The sequence below is a fragment of the Carassius auratus genome, chromosome 30 (assembly GCF_003368295.1).
Source record: "Carassius auratus strain Wakin chromosome 30, ASM336829v1, whole genome shotgun sequence".
Lineage (NCBI taxonomy): Eukaryota > Metazoa > Chordata > Actinopteri > Cypriniformes > Cyprinidae > Carassius > Carassius auratus.
Genome location: NC_039272.1, coordinates 4,424,131 through 4,446,799, shown reverse-complemented (window position 1 = coordinate 4,446,799; position 22,669 = coordinate 4,424,131). Strand labels below are relative to the sequence as shown.

Sequence of the window (22,669 nt, the reverse complement as noted above, 5' to 3'; positions counted from 1 at the left end):
TCTCTCTCAGATTGAGTGGTCTGCTCCGGTGGAAAAGAAAAGAGAGTGTGCAGCGAAGGGGAAGAATAACCAGGTAGCGGCTGATGTTGCATCCTTTATGTTTTAACAGCTTTACTTTGTCTGAAATGCATTTACTCGCCCTCTCTCTCACCTATTTTCTCTTTGTGTCTCTCTCTGTCTGTGCAGACTGAGTGCTTCAACTACATTCGCTTCCTGCAGAGCTACAACCGCACACACCTGTACACATGTGGCACGTACGCCTTCCAGCCCAAATGCACCTATATTGTGAGTGTGTGCTTTTATCTTGGACTCAGAAATCCTTCTGAGTCACGGGATCCAGTCGTTTGGCATTGTTAGGATTTTTTTTAGTTTTTTTTAAGTTTCATGCTTTTCTGGTGAAAAACAGTGGAGTGAAATATTCATGCAAGTTTTAAAGAATGTAACTTTGTATATCTTATATCGCAAATCTGAATTTTCAGCAGACATTGGTTAGTTCAGAAACTAAAGTGCTTAGTTATTAATCAATGTTGAAAATGGTTTTTACTGCTTAATTTTGTAAAAAAAAAAAAAAAATGAATAGAAAGTTAAAAAAGAACAGCATTCATTTGAAATGGAAATCATGTTATGTCTCTACTGTCACTTTTGATCAATTCATACCTTTGTTGAAGAAGAGTATTATATATATATATAAACTTTTTTACACGAACATATGAAGCAGCACAACTGTTTTCAACACTGATAATAATCAGAAATGTTTCTAGTGCAGTAGATAATCATATTTTGATAATTTCTGAAGATCATGTGACACTGAAGACTGGAGAAATGATGCTGAAAATACAGCGGAGCATCAGAGGAATAAATTAAATGTTATAATGTATTCAAATAGAACAGCTCTTTTAAATTGTAATAATATTTCTCAATAGTGTTTTTTTTTAAATAAATGCAGCCTCAGTGAGCATAAGAGACATTATTTGAAAAACATTATTTTGATCTTTTGAGTGGTATTCTATTTGATCGAGTGTGTGTGTGTGTGTGTGTGTGTGTGTGTGTGTGTGTGTGTGTGTGTGTGTGTGTGTGTGTGTGTGTGTGTGTGTGTGTGAGAGAGACCCAGTGTCTTCCAGTGTATGAAAGTGAAATACATCAGATGTGAATGAGGTTGTGTTATCCATTCCCTCCAGAAAAACGCGATTATGCGATCACCTGATTTAATGCATAATCAGCCAAAGGCCGCATATTTATGCGGGGTTACATTTTTTCAAATACGCCGCACTTTTGCCGCATAAATTGCAGATTTCGGAAAGCAAAATATGCGGGGCTAGCATTATTTCATAATCCATGTATTTTCTTACAAAAAACTCACATATATATTAGCAGAAAGTTGAAAAAAGTTGCGTTTACTTCACACAAGTAAAGCGCCATTTTCCTCTTATTGCCATTGGAAACCTTAAGAAGTGACGTAATTACGTGAAGTGAACAGCATCTGAAAACCCCGCGTGAAACCAGGGTGATACTTGAAGCGCGCAAATCATTCTTATTTGCCAACAAAAATAAGCGCAAAAAAATGCGCAAAGCAGTTTCCCGATTTATTACATGACAGTGGAGACAAATTATATTGCGAGAACTTGCGAAAACTGCAGTTTAATGAAATAGAGAAACAAAGGTGATTCCCCCGACACCCCCTTCTCACTAGGCTACTAACACTGTTGTAGTTTCATTCAGAAGTTGATGCAACTTTACAGTTGTAAGATTGCACAGCACCAAAAACTTACAGTTGTAATTATATTAGTAGTATGTAAAATAATTTATACTGCAGTAAGAGATTGCAACTTAAATATTCTGTGATTTAGTATGCTCGCTTATCATAGGAAGTAATAAGAAATTACTCTTTACATTAAGGTAGTAGCCTAGTGAGAAAAAGGTGTTGGGGGAATCACCTTTTTTTCTCTTTTTCATCAAACCGCAGTTTTTGCAAGTTCACGCAATTTCATCGCATAAAATTGCAAAAATATCCCGCATAATCCATCACATTTTTTAAAATCAAGGATTTTTGCCCCGCAACAACCACAAAAAAAATCTGCATTTTTCTGTAGGGAGTGGTTATCGTGATGTGATACGATGGTATGTTGTTGTGTGTGTGCGCTTGTTTGTGTGTGTGGGTAGCAGGTCGATACAAGAGGGCTCAGCTGTGCTTAAACTCTATTGGCAAACATGGCCGGTGGTGCAGTGTGTTCATCAGGTCGTGTGTGTGTGTGTGTGTGTGTGTGTGTGCTCACTCTATCCATATGTGACCACATCTGTCTTTGATAGAATGCGGATCATTTCACTCTGGATAGCGCCGCCCTGGAGGACGGCAAGGGAAAGTGCCCCTATGACCCCGCCAAGGGTCACACCGGCCTCATTGTGGGTGAGTCACAGATGCAAAAACCTGCATTATTATTCTTTATGTCTTGTGTGTGTGTGTGTGTGTGTGTTGGGTGCAGCCTGTGGATGTGTTTATGCCTCCTCTCTTCACACACTCGAGAGAGAATGAGTCCCTCTTTAATATCTCATAACCGCGAGGCTGTAGACAGGAGTGTGTGCGTGTGCTCCTGTTCCAGCTCTAAGCGATCTACTCCTTCTCCAGATAAAGAGTTGTACTCCGCCACCCTCAATAACTTTCTGGGCACAGAGCCTGTGATCCTGAGGAACCTGGGACAGCAGCATTACAGCATGAAGAGTGAATACCTGCCGGCGTGGCTCAACGGTACGTCTGATAACACACACTTACACAAAACACATCTGTGACCCTGAAGCAGTCATCAGTAGCACAGGGATATCTGTAGGAATAGACAACAATTCATTGCATGGGTCACAATTATAATCATTAGGATATTAAATAAGAGCATGCTCCATGAAGATATTTAGTAAATCTCCTTCTGTTAATATATCAAAACTTCATTTTTGATTAGTAATATGCATTGCTAAGAACTTCATTTGAACAACTTTAAAGATGATTTTCTCAATATTTAGATTTGCAGGTAAATGATATATATATGATCTCAGTTAAAAGATCTGGTTTAGAGCGTATTGTATCTATTAAGGTGATGTACAGGGAACATGGTCCTGGTGTTTCTAGAAGGGTGAATCCCAGATCTTTTATCTGTGCATCGAGTAACCTCCAGCCTCTTATCTGCGAAGCGTTGTGTCCCTGAATCTAACACGTCCTTCTGTATCTTCCCCTGCTGTCTGGTGCAGAGCCAAACTTTGTGGGTTCGGTTCTGGTCCGAGAGAGCCGCAGCAGTAAAGATGGAGACGACGATAAGATCTACTTCTTCTTCAGCGAGAGAGCGGTGGAGCTGGACTGTGACAGTGATGTGACTGTGGCTCGAGTGGCTCGTGTGTGTAAGGTGAGAGCAAACTCTGGAAACACCTGGAGTCAAGCATCTGCAAAAATATGCATGCATTAAAATATATGTTTATGCTTCTTAAAATGGGTTTGCTATTGCAGTGGAAGTAGACTGGATTATTTATATAAATATATTGTAATTTTTTTAATATATATATAATTGTTATTATTATATTAAATTTTATTTTTTATTTTCATTTATTATTATTTTTATTTATTTTTTATTTTTTTAATGCACTTGTTACATAACATGAATATTTAAAATTACTAGCAAAGGCAGGTTTTTATAATAGCATGTTTACTGAAAGATCACATTAATACTTTCATTAAATATACTTTTATATTGCAATATATGTTATTTATTGCCGCTTGTTTCTGCCACAGAATAATAAAATAAAAAAGGTAACTCCAATTGTTTTTTTTTATTGTTTTTTGCAACCCAGATTGTTCTTACCACAATTATGAGTTAATATCTCATTAATGAAATTTGGATGATTCTGAATTGCAAGATATAAGCACAAAATTAAAAAGTCAGAATTGCTAAATGTTAACAAAGGAAAATTACGAATTGTGTGTTAAAATTACGAATTGCCTTTTTTTATTTCTTCATCCCGTGGTGAAAACAATTTTCCATAATTATTAAATATACTTATACAAATATATATAAATAATAAGTGTATTTGTCATTACAGGACACTACATTAATATTTTTAGAAAATAATTTATATAAATATTTTTGTAACGCAAAATAAATTTTCATATATATATATTTAATGTTTTATTTCTTTTTAAAAATCCATTTGTTACACGACATGACTATTTAAAATTACTAGTGAAAACAGGTTTTTATGACATCATGTAAACTGAAAGACTGCATGAATATTATTATAAAATATATTTGTGTGCTGCAATATATGTTATTTATTGTTGCTTGTTTTTGTCACAGAATAATGCAATAAAAAAAGGCTACTTCAATTTTTTTGCACGATATAAATGCATTGCTATTGTGGGAGTAATGAAGAAATATCTATAAATATCTTCTTGAATATTTTTATCAAATATATTTTTATGCATTAGATATTCATATGCATTTTTAAATATACTTTTATGCTATTAGAAAAGTGTTTGTCATGCTACAGGACATTAAATTACCAGAGAAAGTGTTAATGACATCACACTTGAATGTTTCGTGTGAAGAGGAGATAATAGACCTGATGTTTGTGAGAGAATTGTATCTGTATGAAGTGTGGTGTTAAATGGCTACTTGCTTCTCGTTTCAGGGAGACCTGGGTGGCACTCGGACCCTGCAGAAGAAGTGGACCACCTTCCAGAAAGCTCGGCTGATGTGTTCTCTCCCCGAGCGCCACATCACCTTCAATAACCTGCGTGCCGTCTTCACCTTGCCCGGGGCGGACTGGAGGAGCACCAGCTTCTACAGCATCTTCCACGCGCAGTGGTGAGCAAACACACACACGACCATCACTACCCGAATTGGACACCTTTTTGACGTTTCTTTACTCATTTACCTGAGGACGGATCTTAATGTGTGAGCACTGTGTGCTGTGTGCATTGTGAAGACAATGCTCTGTGTTTAAGGCAAGGTTCAAAAAGACTGGGTAAAAAACTTTGTTTCACTTCAATGCTGAACTTTTTTTTTTTTTTTTTTTTGAATCGAGAAAAAAATACATCATGGTTTCCTCAAATAACAAGCACATTACTTTTTAATATTTCTTATTAATATTTAATAGGACTGAAAATGAAAGGCAAAAATTTATGTTGCTTTTTTGAACAAAAAAAAAATATATAAAGAGCTTTGCTTTTCTAGTTTATATATATCTGAACACATTCTCTTTACCAATGGACCGAGGTAGAAGAACGCTTCATTTCCCATAATTCTCTCTTCTTATTATTCCAGTTTTAAATTGTGTACTTTAATATTTAAAGCAAGGTTAAAAAAGAAAGTCCTAATCCCAGCTGAACACCTCTGACCTTGAGCCAAAAACAGTAAAAAGACATTTCTAAAACTTTGGCAACAAAGATGAAACATAATTTATGTATTTAAAATGTGTATGTGTACTCAAGGTTCTGTATTTGAAGTCAAGTTCTTCCACATTTACTTATTTTTGAACCTTGCCTTATACACAGAGCCATTGTCATGTTAGATTAGAAAAGACTCCTGTCCAAACTGTTGCCATAAAATTAGAAGCACATAATTCCCTACAATATGCTTAAACATTAAGATTTGTACTCATGGAAATTACTAAAGCAGCCAAACCTTGGGCGCCAATACTTTTGGTGGTATAGTGTGTTTGTCTGTAGTTGTGAAAGTCGCTCTGTCCTCTGCTTGTATAAAAGTGTCTCGGTGCCAAACATCCAGCCGTGTTCCTCAAGCGCAGAAAACGCTGCGCTGTCATTATGCTACTGTTATAAAGCAGTGATTGAGTTCAGACGGACTCTCTCTCTCTCGTTCTCTCAGGGGGGACGTGGACGTGTCTGCTGTGTGTCAGTACCAGATCGGAGAGGTGAAGAACGTGTTCGACGGGCCGTTTAAGGAATACAGGGAGTCGTCTCAGCGATGGGGGCGATACACTGGCACTGTCCCCAGCCCTCGACCCGGAGCGGTGAGCCCAACACACACTCGTTTCTCAGATCGTATTAATACGTGTCCTGTTGGATTACAACGGAGTGAGAGTGCACTGTAAAAACTAAATCTGTAAAATAACATCAAAACATCATCCATTCACTTTAACTCTAATTCTAAATTATATACAAGAGCTGTAACAAGTCTCAGATAGATTTACAGTACGCTAGGATTTTTTAAATAATAGTTAAAAAGAAAACAAGTAGATAGAATAAAAAAGGAAGGTCTTTTTTTTTAATCTAAATAAAATGAAAATAGAAACTAATGCTAGTGTTAGAGGGTCATTTTATTTTAATAATAAATAAAAAAAGAAAACAAGTAGATCAAATAGAGTTAGAATGGAGATGTTTCTTGAAGATGGCTTAGACTCAGCTGCTATTTGTTCTTAATTTATTCAGAAGGAACACATCAAATTAATCAAAGAGAAAATAAAGACTCATTATAGATATATGAATTTCACTTAATTGCTGAACTTTTTTTTAATCAAAAAATCCAGATAAAATAGTCTCCAAAAATATTAATATATCTGTATATATATTAATATATGTATATCTGATCACATTAACTTTACCAATGGACCAAGGTAGAAGAATGCTAATTTCCCCAAATTGAAAAAATAAAATAAAATAAAAAAAGTCAAAAATAGTTACATTGTACACGTACTCATCATATACAGAATGACATGCTATATAAAGTTTGCAGAAAATCAATCCCTTATCAAGTCCGAAGGCCTTCCTCTCTGGTTCTCTCCACAGTGCATCACTAACTTTGACAGAGAAAACGGCTACAACAGTTCTCTGCAGCTGCCGGACGCCACGCTAAACTTTGCCAAGAAGCACCCGCTGATGGAGGACCGCGCAGAAGCTCGCCCCCTGCTGCTCACTAAAGGGGTCAACTTCACCCGACTAGCAGTGGACAGAGTGAGCTCGCTGGACCAGAGGTCCTACAACATGCTCTTCATCGGCACAGGTATGCTGCAGGAGGAGAAACACATCAGTGTGTGAAAATGACTCCAGTATTTCTTTCTCAAGAGGGTTATTTGACAGTCTTCATTGTTCCTTTGTCCTTTTGTGTGAATAGAGCAGCCAAAGAAAGCATTTTATTAGCCATAATGTTGTGTCTAAGTGGGAAAGTCACCTCCGCCAGTTGATTCCTGTCATGCAGGAAGGTCAGTCCTTCAAAGAAAAATGGAAAAGATGTATTTGGCCTCGGCCGTCTCCCATAAACACACTCAAGACTCAACCACGTGTGTGTGTGTGTGTGTGTGTGTGTGTGTGTGTGTGTGTGTGTGTGTGTGGTTGTGGTTGTGCGTGTGTGTGTGTGTGGTTGTGCGTGTGTGTGTGTGGTTGTGCGTGTGTGTGTGGTTGTGCGTGTGTGTGTGTGTGTGCGTGTGTGTGTGTGGTTGTGCGTGTGTGTGTGGTTGTGCGTGTGTGTGTGTGTGTGCGTATCTTTAAAGAGTCTAGGATTGCATCAAATGCACACAAAGACAAATACTGTACAACTAGTGTAACATTTTAAATGTTATTAATATATATTAAATGAAAAACATTTTTTAATTGTTAAAACAATAATTAATGGATTAATAAAAAAACATATATATGCTTAAAATATATATTTTTAAAACTTAAAATATTAATTTTTCATGTCTTAAGACTCTTTGAAATGACTAGTGATGGAAAAAATTATATTAATTGAGACACTGCATTAATATATAATAAAATATGTGTTTGTAATAAAGTACTATTTATTTATAACAAAGAACAAACACACACACACACACATATATAATAAAATGTGTTTGTCGCTGACTGTTTAAAATTACTAGTGAAGACAAATATTAATTGAAACTGCATGAACATTATAATTATAGAATAATTAAATTAAATATATGTATTTGCAGGACTATTCAGAATTAATCATGAATGTAAAATGCCCCCCCCCCCAAAAAAAAAAAAACTCTCGTTAAATATACACTTCCCACATACACTCAGGTATAGTTAAACCTCATGTCTACTACTGAGGCAGACGGTGTGTGTGTGTGTGTGTGTGTGTGTGTGTGTGTGTGTGTGTATGTCTCGGACTGAGGATTAAGAGTGAACATAGATAGTCTGACATGAGCAAAAGTGTCAGGGTGGGTTTGTAAAGCACACCATGTAGCTCTTCTCTCCTCCGTTATCCCTTTCCCAGACTCTCCCTGTTTGCTCCTGACGGAGAGAGGGGTCAGTGGCACATTATCTGACAAGCACTGAGTGTTCAGGACGGGACACACACACACACACACACATACATACGGAGTTATGATAGGTCACAGCACCAGCTGGGGTGTATTCAATTTCCCTGCCGTAATCGGTGTAACCTTGTTCCTAAAATCCAAAGACGTTGTTGATGATGAATTAATGGACTATTTGTCTCTCCTCTCCGTCCCCATTACATTATTTCTCACCATATGAGTGTAATCTCTCCCCATCTCTCCTCTGTGTGTCGTTCAGCGGACGGATGGCTCCAGCGTGTGCTGATTCTGGGATCAGAAGCTCATGTGATCGAAGAGATCCAGCTGTTTGATCGCCAGCAGCCCGTGGACAGCCTCACCATCTCACACAGCAAAGTAACTTCTCATCTCTCTGAACAGATCTCACACCTGACTAGCATTAACCCCTTCTGTTCAAACTGAGTCCAGAAGCAGTGATAACTGATTACATTTTACTTATTCATTCCCAGGTTTGGGGTAACACTCAGTGTTTACACTCTCTTTCACACAAACACACACACACACACACACATATTTAATTGATTTCTTTCTCAAATTGCACTGAAGTCTCTAAATAACACGATACACTAATGTTTCTGGAGCTTTAATTTCATGCTTATTTCATAACTGTTTTATTTCCTATTTTAGGTTTATGTGTATGCTTTATTTTTAATTTTTTTTAAAGCACTGTTAGATGCAAGTGTTTCCTGTCATATCTATGCACACATTTGATTTCAAAAACAGTTTCACAGCTATTAAACTGTATCTTGTCTCAGAACGATCTCAAAGTAAAAATAGGTTTTAAAGAATGATTTCATGGTTGCTGTGCTTTAAATTAAATCAGTAAGCCCTGTGAAGCTGTGGTTTAAAAGCCCCTTAGCTGTTATAAATTCACTGTAAACCACGGCTCCACTGGGCTTACTGCTTTTATAAAGCACTTATTCCATATACGTGGTAAGGTTTCACAAAATAAAACAGAGCAAATAAAGTGTAATGATATTAATGACAGTATTATTCTTCCACCAAACAATGTAGCTCCTCAGAAACAGTTGTTGTTGCAACAAAGTAGTTGCCGAGCAACACACAAACGTAAACAAAGGTGAATGTTACATTGTAGAGTAATTTAGAACAGCTTTGATTGTGGCTCAGCCAATCAGAATCAAGAACCAGAACTATCTGCTTTATTATTAATGATTAAAAATATTATTCTGACAGTAGTCAGTGTTGAGTTCTGCTGTAAAGTTAACCCTGCGTGGATTAAATGTTTGAAAAATAATAACAGTTGAAAACATGCATTAGAAAATGTTGAAATACTCAAATGTAATCAGTTACATTACTTTAATAAAAATAAGACTACTTGTTACATTTTAAATAGTTTAACCTGGAAACAATTACATTTTCAAAGTAACCTTCCCGACACTGTTCAACCCCAAATCTGTCCGTTCGTTCTCCATAGAAGTATTTGTACATTGGCTCCCGCTCGGAGGTTCTTCAGCTGCCCTTGGCAAACTGCAGCCGCTACCATTCCCAGCCAGACTGCCTTCTGTCCCGAGATCCATACTGCGCCTGGGACAGCGAGGGGCGCGCCTGTGTCCGCATCGACCTCCACCGGGGGTACGCTCTTCTATCTATGAGCCGCTTCTGCTGCTTTATTATGTCATTTAGTTATAAAACAAGGTAACACTTCATTTTAAGGTGGCCTTGTTACATGTGTTACATGTACTTACTATTATAATCACTATAAAGTATGCATAATCACATGCAAGTAACCCTAATCCGAACTCTTAACTTTATAGTAGGTCTAAGTACATGTAGTTAATCAATACTTCTCAGTGCTTAAATGTAGAATTACAATGTAACAAGGACACCTTAAATAAAGTGTAACCCAGAAGAAATGTTACTGTAATCAGTTACAGCTACTTAGAAACAAATGTGTAATTAAATTACAGTTACTTTTTAATTACTTTTAATTACAGTTAGATTTGATTGATTTCTTTCCCAAAATTGCATCGACTGCTTTATAATATAAGACACTTATTCTTTCAGGACACAGAATAGGACTTGATAACTGTTTTATTTCCTATTTGCGATCATATGTTTTATTGGTTACACTTTATTTTAAGGTGTCCTCGTTGCAGTGTAGTTATACATTTAAGTACTGAGTAATATTAATTAACTACATGTACAGGATTAAGGTTACTTGCATGTAATTATGCATAATTTATTGAATGATTCTGAAAGTCTGACAGTAATTAGTTTTGAGTATTAATATAATGTTAACCCTGGATGCTTTACATGTTTCAAAATAATTAAGAGTTGAAAGCATTCGTTAGAAATTTACAAAAGTAATCAAATGTAAATCAGTTATTTTTAAACCTTTATTTTAAAGAGTTTATTCAAATGTATTTAAAAAGCAGTCTTCCCAACACTGCATCCTTTCACTATCATCCATCCGCTGCTTTGCTCATTGTGCTCTCCTCTTTATTGTATTTCTGTTTCTTCTGTTTCCCGTCTCAGTGCTCTTAAACTGCATCCCTATAGCAGTGTACACTGTAAAAAATTTCCTGTAGAAATTACAGTAACTTACTGGCAGCAGTTTGCCAGTAACTTACTGTAAATTAAACTTACAGTAAAAATACTGTATTCATATTTACAGTACCTTTTAACTTGCTGTAAATGTATTTGCAGTAATATATTTTTTTACTGTAAAACACAATTATGTTTTTTTTCTCCTTTTATATATTTTAATACAATAAAATATTACTTTACACTGTGAAATTTACTGTAATTGGTTCACTTTTATTATGTATTGTAAAACTTTACAAATTATTGTATTTCAACAGGTCTCATGTCTCAGTAGTAAAAACTATAAAAAGAAACAAAAGACTGTTTAACTTCTTTTATTGGTTAAATAGTTAAATTGTAATACTTGAAATAACATTTTAATATTCTTGCAGATTGTACTTTCAGTTTTCCAAAAACTTGAATACATTTCATTTATACATAAAAGTTTCATATTAAGAGCATTTTAAAACAACAGACATGAACAGATTCAGTCATAAGAACAATCTTAAAAATTTACTAATTCAGAACACTCCTGTGTAGGATGTATTTTCTCTTAGTAGCTTAATAGTTTTGCCAGCTGAAATCCAGAAACTCCTTAAAGGGATAGTTCACCCAAAAATCAGAATTAGGTCATTAATAACTTACCCTCATGTCGTTCCAAACCCGTGAGACTTCCGTTTATCTTCAGAACACAGATATTTTAGATTTAATCCGAGAGCTCTCAGTCCCTCCATTGAAGCTGTGTGTGTGGTATACTGCCCATGTCCAGAAAGGTAAGAAAAACATCATCAAAGTAGTCCATGTGACATCACAGGGTCGGTTAGAATTTTTTGAAGCGTCGAAAATACATTTTGGTTCAAAAATAGCAAAAACTACGACTTTATTCAGCATTGTCTTCTCTTCCGGGTCTGTTGTGAGAGAGTTCAAAACAAAGCAGTTTGTGATATCCAGTTCATGAATCATTCGATGTAACCGGATCTTTTTGAACCAGTTCACCAAATCAAACTGAATCGTTTTATACTGTTCGCGTCTCCAATACGCATTAATTCACAAATTACTTAAGCTGTTAACTTTTTTAATGTGGCTGACTCGTGAACTAGTCAGTATTTTGTTCGTTATCTGGCTCAGCTCGGTGTTCATCTTCAGTTCTCTCCTCACAGCAGTTCACCGGGATACTGGTTTGTTTGAACTCAGAAGTGTCAGCCACATTAAAAAAAGTTAACAGTTTAAGTAATTTGTGGATTAATGCGTATTGGAGATGCGAACAGTTTAAAATGATTCAGTTCGATTTGGTGAACTGGTTCAAAAGGATCCAATTACATGGAGTGATTCGTTCGCGAACCGGATATCACAAACTGCTTTGTTTTGAACTCTCTCTCACAACAGACACGGAAGAGAAGACAATGCTGAATAAAGTCGTAGTTTTTGCTATTTTTGGACCAAAACGTATTTTCGATGCTTCAAAAAATTCTAACTGACCCTCTGATGTCACATGGACTACTTTGATGATGTTTTTCTTACCTTTCTGGACATGGACAGCAGACCGAACACACAGCTTCAATGGAGGGACAGAGGAGATAAATGGAGGTCTCACGGGTTTGGAACGACATGAGGGTGAGTTATTAATGGGTGAATTAATTTTTTGGGTGAACTATCCCTTTAATGAAGGAGGATACATGAGGGTTCAGACCAGAGTTCTTCCTTTGCACCATCTTCCCACTTCTTTTGATGACGTGGAACTTTGAGGAGCACTTGCTGTTGTCAGGGTTATCATTTAACCTTTACATAACAGAAAAAAAAGTTAGATCATTTGATGTGAAAAATGTCTAACAAAACAACCAAATACTCACAACACAACCAAATACAGAAATGCACTGCAAATGGCACAGCATACAAAGGAAATATTTCCAGGGGACCCAATATGTGACGAACCCGGATGGAGCATATTTAGTACTCAATGTCTACTTTTGTTTTCTTGCAAAAAATACAGAGATTACATATTTATGACATACAACTTTATATACAATATAAAAAATGTAAAAAGAACATGAGGGTGAGATATTAATCTATACATTAGTAACATTGTAAAAAAAAAATAATGTTATGTTTAAATAAGTTTCATAGGTAAGAAATGTAAGGTAATGTAGGGTCCAAAGATGAAACAGCTAATTTTAAAGTTGAGACACACACAGATAAATAAAGCATATTACGAAAACTTTTTTTGTATAAAATGTATTTATTTGCAACAGTTATGTTAACAGCAATAATAAGACTTTATGTCCTAAGTACAGCTATTAAGCTGATAGACACCATGCTGCTTTGTCACGAGAACATCCCAGGTTAAAATAATGAGGAAATTACGTTGGCTAAATCCGAAATCGCCCCCTTAACACTCATTCACTAATTTCTACATTAGTCCACTAATACGGTTCACTTGAAGCTGTGAATGAATTCGGACAGCCGTTGATCGCGCATTGGATGTATACAGTCGGGTTCGTCACTTACTGGGGTCCCCTGAAAACATTTCCATTGTGTTCTGTGCCATTTGCGGCGCATTTTCGCGAACGAGATTATGTTATACTCCCGATGCTGATGTACAGAACAAATGTTACATTTGAAGTAGACATATTTTTCTCTTGGTTGTTTAGTTTCCTTAACTTTATGTGTTTGCGGTAACGTTAAATGTGAGACTGAGGGGCGGAGAGGCTTTGGAAAGTGTATGAGCATTCAGGAACTGCACACGAAAACCTTAAGTTCGCCGTGTTTTTATGCCCTTTGGCATGATTAATAAAGGCGTATAATGTCTCCACAGAGACGCCAGTGTTTGCACACGACACGACATTGCGGGTTTTACTCTAGCACTACAAGCATGACGTGCATTTATATGGGGTAATCAGTTAACAGCAAGCGATAATAGCGGGAAAAAATCCGACTGACTTTAAGCTAAATCCACGAAAGCTTTGTTGTTCGGCTAACAGTTCACATGAACACTCACCAGCTTCTGGAGTGGTCAAACCCAAGGCAGAGACCTGTTAATGTCCATATTTTGACGGTGAAACGTTCAGAAAAGGGAAAGAAAGGAAAGAAATATGAATGTTTGCACAGTGTCACCACAACTCTCTCTAGCTCTCTTCACAGCATAAATGTGAGGTGACTGCGCGCCATACAGTGGCAGCGTTTTTTTTATTTATATTTTTGTTTTAGTTAAACCAAAGATATAATATATTTAAAGTAAAAGAAGTAATATTTGTACCCACCTTTGCATCTGACTGGTTCTTTTCGCATCTGTGTATCTTGTTTTCTTCTTTCTCCAAGTGGGATATAAAACTTGATCTGTGATTGGTCAGGTTTCGCGCTCATTTTTTCTTTACTGTATTTAAATTTACAGTAAATTAAAAATACTGTAATTTAGTGTTGCCAAGAGGGTATTCCCCAAAATGTTACTTTAAAATACAGTAATATGCTGTATAACTGTCCTACAGTAAAATACAGTTCATTTTACAGTTAAATACTGTTAAATTTACAGACATTTCTAACAGTGTATCTAACAGCCTTCTGACACATCCTCAATATTTGTGCTCCCCCCCACAGCTCCACATCCACACTCTCGCAGGACCTCATGCTGGAGAGATTCAGCCGAGGAAAAGCCAAGTTTGAGAAGCCTTTCTCCATCCCCAGTCCTGGTACGTCAGACGCACGCTGCCCCCTGCAGGCCTGGACCCCTGCAGTGAGGTCACAATCACAAAGTGTACCAGATTACTGAGGAAAACAACAACAATGATTGAAATAAACACATGTTTATTAGACCCCATGTCATAGGAGAAAACACTAATATTTAAGGAATCTGTCTTGTTTAAAATTAAATATTGTATTGTCATTTATTAGGCAAATAACAAGCTGAAACAACTCAGTAGTCTTAATGAATTTACGTTTGTACACAAAGATTTGAGCTGGCACATTCAACGTCTCTCCGAAGTCAGAAATTAACCAAGCATAACATAATAATAAAAATAATTTTATCATTGTCAATAGCTGAAGAGAAATAGTAAATATTCAGCAGAAACCATTACTAAAAATGCAAAAATTTACTTAAAAATTAAGACTATATTATTGCCTTTCATTAATTTTTATTATTATTTATAAAATAAAATATCATATATTAATGCTGTTGCTTTTTTCTCCCCAGAATATTACAATTTTTAGCAGAAACTTACTGGAACAAAATTCAAAATTTAAAAAAGTTAGACTATATTATTACATTTATTTAATTTTATTTACTTCTATTATAATTAAAAAATAAAATATCATATATTAATGTTGTTGTGGTTTTTCTGAAACAAAATTCAAAATGTAAAAAAAAAGTTAGACTATATTATTAGATTATTTAATTGTATTTATTTTGATTATATATTAATGTTGTTGTTTTTGTTTTTCTGAAACAAAATGCTAAATGTAAAAAAAAGAAATTAAGACTTTTTTACATTTTATTTATTTTTATTATAACTTCAAAAAATAAAATATCATATTAATGTTGCTTTTTTCCTCTCAGATCATTCACATTTTTAGCAGAAACTATTACTGAAACAAAATGCAAAATGTAAAAACAAATTAAGCCTGTAATGCATTTATTTATTTATTTTAATATTATTTTAAAATGGAAATATATTAATGCTGTTGTTGTTATTTTTCCCCCAGATCATTCTAGGTTGCGAAATGTGACTGTGGTTGTTGGGTCGGATCTGGTTTTGCCCTGCCATCTGGTTTCCAACTTAGCCCAGCCTTTCTGGGAGCTCAACGAACGAGAGCTTGCCTTGGTGGAAGGTGAGGCCCCGGGGCCCCGATTCGACCGGGCCCTCCGCGCTCTCGTCATTCCCCAAGCCGGGTCCCTTCAAGCGGGCCGCTACATCTGCTACTCGGAGGAGCAAGGCGTGAAGTTCCAGACAGAAAGGTACCAGGTTGCGGTGGTAGCCAGCGCACCGGTCTTCATGGAGGCGCGCGCTCCGGATGGCAGCATGAGTTTGTTCTGGGTCCTGGTGATCACTTTGGGTGCTGCTTGTCTGTTGCTGCTCATTGCATCTTTGTATCTTCGTAGACGATTGAAGTTGGCGCTGGGAAAAGGTGCAGAAATGAAGCCACTGGAGAGCACTTTGGTGTACCCCATTACGATGCCCAAAGAGCCTCCAAGTCGGCCATCATTTGTGCCGAGCAAGATGGCGAACGATGAAGATCGCTTTTGGGAAACAGGGGCGAATTATTACTACTCCGACGGCTCCCTAAAAATCGTGCCTGGGCATGCATTGTGCTCCACCGGAAGCTCGGCATCGCCGAGTGCAATTCCCGGTCAGCCTATTCACTCTCCAAGCCGATTGAGCCTCACCAACATCCGGAGCTCAAGCGCCAACGGATACATCCGGCTCAATCTGAGCACGGCCGGAGAGGAGCGATCCGGCATGGGAGTGGGAATGGGAATCGGAATGGGCAGCCGAGATAGCGACTACTCCAGTCCATTCAAAGAAGAGCTCCGGAAAACTCTGCAGCAGAGGAGCGTGCTTCCCGATGCCAATCCCGAGGAGTCTTCTGTGTAAACCCTGCAGGAAAACGACAGAAAACCTCACCTACCTCCCTCCCGCTTTGGGAACTCTCTTCATCCGCAAACTCTTTCTTCTCTGTCAGCACTTCCATCTCACGAGGCCATCGTGCTTCACGACATTCCCTTGGATTATCAACACTCAACCAAGCTTTTGTAGATGTCTGTATTTAAAGGACCAGAGCATGGCCTCGTGTTGATCTTGGCTGGACGCAGGTACCAGATGTAGCTGTCAGTCCGATCTGACAACAGATCCCAATCATCTGGCAAGCTGCAAGAGGATGGAGAGTTTATTTCGAGGTCTTGAGGTCGCTTGCCTCCGACATGTTTTTTGCACCCTTTGAGAGAAGAGACGAGGACATGCATAAACTTAAATCAAAGCTTGATGACAATCACGCTCGAGGAGAGTAGAAATTATTAAAGACGAGAGAGTGAGCTGTAAAACTGAAACAAGACTTGAATAATGAACAAATGCTTTGCCTTTATTTCTTCACAGCTCAGTGACTTTTTTTAAACATTGTCTTTTTTCTGAGACTTGCAGCACTAATGTATAGTGAGGTTTTTCCATGTCTGTTTATTGCAAGGATTTCTTCTTCTTCTTCTTTTACGATTGATAGTCTCATCTGAAATGTGAAAGGAGTACGAGTGCTAGTAGCATGCAACAGAATGTTGTGTTGGATGCGACAGCAAGTGCATTATTGTAGATATTTGGCTTGAACTGCCAAATGAAGTACAACCCCAGGGTTTGCCTACATGATAAAGCAGGTCAATGGAGCCACATGATGGAGTAAAGATGGTTTAGAAGACTCCGCTCGTGTTATGAAGCCGAACTGTTCTGCATGAAAGGGATTCTTTACTGACTACAAGGAGCTGGACTTTCTGAAGAAGTCCAGAATGAATGCTACGGCTGATCAGACACAGGTGAGACTAGACTACACCTAATCCTATATTTGGGATGTTTCCCCTTAATTGAAATTATATGAAGGTGTGAGACCTAGTTTGTTTGAAACTATACATTACCGTTCATGTCGAGTCTCTTATGTTCACAAAGGCTGCATTTATTTGATCACAAATGCAGTAAAAACTCTAGTATTGTGAAATGTTTTCTATTTTCCTGCCCTAAAAGTGTCTCGTCGAAACACGTAGAAACACCAAATTTGGCAGGATGGTCCCAAATCTCCCCCACTACCCAGGTGCACACACACACCCCAATCAGACCATAGGTGGCGCTATAATAAGGAATTTTATGTTTTTTGCTCATATCTCACCAAATATTCAGGTTATAACCATCATGATTTTTTTCCTCTGATTCTCTGTGTCAAGTTGAAAAAAAAAACATTAAAAACAACACCCCTTGCTGCTATATTTTAAGATATAAATTATAGCATCATCACTCAGTGTCACATGATCCTTCAGGAATCATTCTAATATGCAATGTTTATTTGAGACAGACATTATTCATTGCTTTACATCCCACCAAACCATTGAACGGTAGTGTATTAAACCAGATAATTCTTCATATGTGAAACAGACTAATATATCTTGTGTCTAATAATATAACAACAACACTAATAATACCAATTATTATTATCATTATTGTTCATTTTGAATATTTTTATGAAAAAAAAAGTTGTTAATGATTTAATATATATAAAAAAACGACAAAAACACTGTTTATAGACATATTTTGACTTATTTAGATTTTGTCTGAATAGCCTATAAAAGCTAAAAACTGACTCTCTTTTGTCTTTCAGTGTGGGCTTTGCAACTCTTAAAGACTAAACACAAAAACGGAAGGACGTTTGATTCGGTTGACTCTGATTGTGAAGACAAAAGATTTTTGGGGTTTTTTTCATAACCCTTCGGGTGGAGAGGCACTGCGATGCTCATCACGGATCCATACTTTGCTGCATGATGTTCTGCTAAATATATCGTATCAGTTTCAACAACAGACCAATAGTCTCGTATATTTCAAGAAAGGAAGAAAAACAACCAGTTTTTGTACCTGTGCCTCTTCACCTCAGGTGAAGCCAAAGCAGACTGCACACATGTTTCTTCTGTTTTACGTTTCTTTTTATTCTCTATTTTATGTTCTTGAATGTGTCCATTGCACAGAGCTCAAGTGTTGTCTGAAATATTTGTTACTCTTGTTTCGGGGGAATGCTATTCTTTGTGGCATGAGAGCTTTACGATTTTCTCAAGCGGCTTTCCATTCTGTCATTGGCTCTTTACTAGTCTACGATCTACTGCATACGAGGGAAGTTTACACCTGTAAGAAAAGATCTTTGTGTTAAAATAGCCTCAAGAGATGTCAGATTAACAAGGACCCAGTCCTTTCTGCCAGGACTTCTCAGGGTGGGCTTCTAACTTAATTTCACTGTTTGCTGTCTAATGACTTAAAGTCAGATATAATTTCACTAGAAGTGTTGCATATGCTTGTCTGCATCATGCATGGCTTGACCAGTGTTTACTGCTTGATTAGAAACACAAAAATAAAATACGGTCACTGCAGTTCATTTTAACTCATATGGTTTTAAACCTGCTGTTACTTTGTGAGTTTTTGTATTACGGAAATCTGTTTTCTTGCAATCCAAGATAACTTAAAAAAAAATGTGTTTTTTTTTTTTGGTAACTAATTAACTTATTTTGCTTGTATAAAAAGTTGATATTTATTACCATTGTACATATGCCCTTATTTTTTATAAATGTGTATAACAACAGAAAATAAAAGCAGAGGTCAGTTCACAGCGAGTAGATTGTGTATGATTATTTAAATGTGTTTAGACTTTAAAATGCCATTGAAATGTCAGGTGTTTATGCAGAATGTCTATGTAGTGCTTTTCATCCTGCTTCCGCAAAAAAAAAAAAAAATATATATATATTTTATTTTATTTTTTGATTGATTATTTTTATGACAAGTCTCTAGACAGCAGAATGCACAAAGACATAATGTAAAATTCATTAAATAAATATTTCACTATTTATTTAAATAAATATGAGAGTCCTGTATTTATAAAGAATACCTGACCTTGAAGCAACACTTACTCCATTTGCCACCATCAAAAAACTTGACAGATACATATTTGTGACCCTGGAGCACTAAATTAGTCATAAGGGTCAATTTTTCGTAACTGAGAGTTATGCATCATCTGAAAGCTGAAGAAACCATCTCTCCATTGATGTGTGGTTTTATTATCACAGCTCTCCTTGACTACTGTAATGCTCTTATTTTTATTTATGTATTTATTTATTTTGGACTACCAGTGCACTCTATCTTCCGCTTGCAATATATTCACAACTCTGCTGTGGGAATGTTAATTGACACCAAACGGTCTGCTCTTATCACATGTGTCCTCTCGTGTTATTTGCAAAATTAATCTGCTTACTTTTTTAAATCACTCTCTGACTTACTTTCTCCTTATATTCCTTCTTCGATCATCTGGAGGTGAACTGAGATTTCATCTGTCGTCAATGAGAGGCAGGTCTTTCTGTGTTATGTCTATTAGCACAATAACCACACTGCATGAATATAAACCTAAACTCAAAACTGATTCGTTAAACCTACTGCTGGTCATAATTAGTTTCTTCTAAAGCTGTTATGTTTCTCTGTTTGAATGGAAACTGTTTGCACTGTATTGTGTCTCATGTCTCGGACTTGGTCAGATGTCTACTGTTCATTTAACTGATTATGTATGAAATAATTGTTTGTTGAGCTATATAAATTAAACATTATGTTTTTAATTTTTTTCTCCAAACATTTCCATAGACTTCCTGCAACCTACAGAGGTTTTCCGGACCCCGTTTGTAAATGCTAATCAGTTGTTAGTGTGCAGATTAGCCAAAGAATGTAATGTGTAAAGCTCATAGAGACAAAAACTGATTCGGGGTGACCCTGTAAAGTCCTCTAACGACCTCCCCAGGTCCATTCTGGCCGTCAGCTTGAATCATTTGGTAGATTTCCAAGATGTGTCTCGTGCAGACTGACCTCACACCACGTCTGATGGCCAAGCTCTCAGCAGAAATCCATTGCTCCGTGGGGAAGTGTGGACCATCTCCCACCGCAATCCTGATTGTTCCCAGCTTCCAGTAACTACTGTCAACACCTCAAGACAAACATGTAGTTTTATAGGCCTACAGCATCTTATTGATGGGGCCTGTATACACAAAACATCTTAAGGCTAAAAGTAGCTCATAACGCATCTTCTTTTGGTTTTGGAGCTTATTCCAACTCCAGATTTTCCTTTGATTATATTCGTGTAATCAAAGGAAAATCTATATACACTTAGCCTGCATTTTAAAATCTTTACTTGAATGTGGCAACAGTTTTATTTTTAAACCTTTATTTGAATATGGCAACATAATATCATGCTACAATAATTATTTGAATAAATCTCTCAAAGAGACTATCAGCCAATCACTGTGTGCATAGTTAATAAGCATGATGACATCATCCATAGCAAAGCAGTCAGCCCCGCCCCCTTACTCTGAGCTCAAGACTTCCTTAGTAAAAGTTTAACTCAGCAGCTTTGTGATTAGCTTTTAAGAGAAACCTTATACAGCATTGATAGGAACACTGAAATAAAATACAAAAAAACACATTTACCAAAACTGAATTTATGTGAATTCAAATATTAATACCAGACACCTTAAAGATAATGTGTACCAAAAATCTTTGTCATATATTTATGTTAACATGTTAGCTTTGATGCAGCATCATCTTCTCAAGATGCAAACAGGAACTAAACTGCTTTGATCATGTTTATAGAGCTTTATAAATGAAAACCTTATTTATAATCACTATTGTGAGTAGTGGGACTTAATGGGTTAAAAACAACACTGGCAAAAATGTTTAATTAAATTAGTTACAAAAATGAACTTGCTAAAGATTTCTTTAAGGCATCTAGTCAAAGGCTTGCTCACAGCATGCATGTTAATTGAGCTTGCCTTATTTTTAATTACTTGGAATAATTGCAAAAACATATTCAGATTTTCACACTTTGTTTTCACTTCAGTGCGTCCACAATCTCAAGACTAATCCTGAATTCCAGAATCATTTTCTGTTCATATATTGTTCATTTATTTATTTAAGGCTTCACAGTCAATCCAAGAATTAACATTATAAAAAAAATCAAAGTCCAATATTCATTCAGCATTTACTCTTGTTTTCAGATCCCTGACAAAATGAGAATACATTTTTTTCTGCTCTTTTGCCAAAACAGTCTCATTACAACACGTTTGCATGAATTTAAATAAGCCTCACTGTTTTGGTTAAGGAAATAAACAGAAAATGATAAATGAATGTTAAATATTTTATACACCCTCTTGAGATCCAGGAGGCCTTGAAGTGAAAGCAAAGAATCAAAATGTGAATATGTTCTTGCAATCCTCCTAAATGATGAAAAATAAGGTTTTGTGTGCATGCATGAACATAAAAAAAAAAAAATCAGTGTCACTGTGTCATTGCAATTAGTAAGTATTTTTACATTGTGGCAAATACACATGAAGGACTAAATGATCAAATCAAGTTCTCATGAAATTGTCATTTTGTGTATAATGACAGAAAGCTGCCAAGCTCCAAAAAGGAAAGAGAAATGATATATCTCATAAAATTAAAAGGCCATATTTACAATTATAGTTATATGATTGCTTGTATTGCTTGTATTTTTGATATGCACCTGTCATGCATCTTTTCTTTTGCATCCATTTCTGCCCATTTTAAAAAGTACAGTGCATTTACATTCATGCATTCGGCAGACATTGTCCAAAGCAACTTGCAGTTAATTGGAGTTTACATCAGTTTATAAAACTGTGACCTTGATATTGTTAAAGTAGTCTCTTTGCAACTTCAAACGGCAAGCACTTTTCACCATAATTCACAATTAGCTTCCTAAAATCTGTCAAAGCAATGAAAAGGTGACAATCGTAGACAGCAAACAACAAAGATCAAAGAAGACAGCAGACAGTTTCTTCAGACATCCACACTTAGCTCAATCTCTCACGAAGAAACACCTCCAGTCAAACAGAGCGAGATATTTCAAGATCACACGATTTATTTCCTCCGAGATGTAGGCAGTGTGTCGTGCCTGACTGAATATCTTAAGGAATAAATTATGACTGATCAGTTTCATTTAAAGCAGCTTTTGATCTTGCACTCTGCAACCTATAAACTGTGTCATTCTCTTTCACATGGAAATGAACAGTTTGCTAGGTTTTTAGAGTAATGTGGAAAACTAGAATTACGAA

At 36.4% G+C, this 22,669-nt stretch overlaps 1 protein-coding gene across 1 annotated transcript in view; it reads left to right on the top strand.

Annotated features, from left to right (window-relative positions):
• LOC113048948 (semaphorin-4C-like) overlaps positions 1–19,283 on the top strand; it is a 58,528-nt gene extending 39,245 nt beyond the window's left edge. The window contains exons 4-16 of the mRNA XM_026210930.1: positions 11–73; positions 187–285; positions 2,308–2,404; positions 2,624–2,743; positions 3,235–3,386; positions 4,666–4,841; positions 5,862–6,006; positions 6,782–6,995; positions 8,516–8,631; positions 9,731–9,888; positions 14,431–14,522; positions 15,535–17,347; positions 18,181–19,283. Coding sequence (XP_026066715.1) covers positions 11–73; positions 187–285; positions 2,308–2,404; positions 2,624–2,743; positions 3,235–3,386; positions 4,666–4,841; positions 5,862–6,006; positions 6,782–6,995; positions 8,516–8,631; positions 9,731–9,888; positions 14,431–14,522; positions 15,535–16,424 — 2,322 coding nt within the window. The 3' untranslated portion in view covers positions 16,425–17,347; positions 18,181–19,283. The remainder of the gene's footprint in view (positions 1–10; positions 74–186; positions 286–2,307; positions 2,405–2,623; positions 2,744–3,234; positions 3,387–4,665; positions 4,842–5,861; positions 6,007–6,781; positions 6,996–8,515; positions 8,632–9,730; positions 9,889–14,430; positions 14,523–15,534; positions 17,348–18,180) is intronic.
• The last annotated feature ends 3,386 nt before the right edge of the window (positions 19,284–22,669 follow it).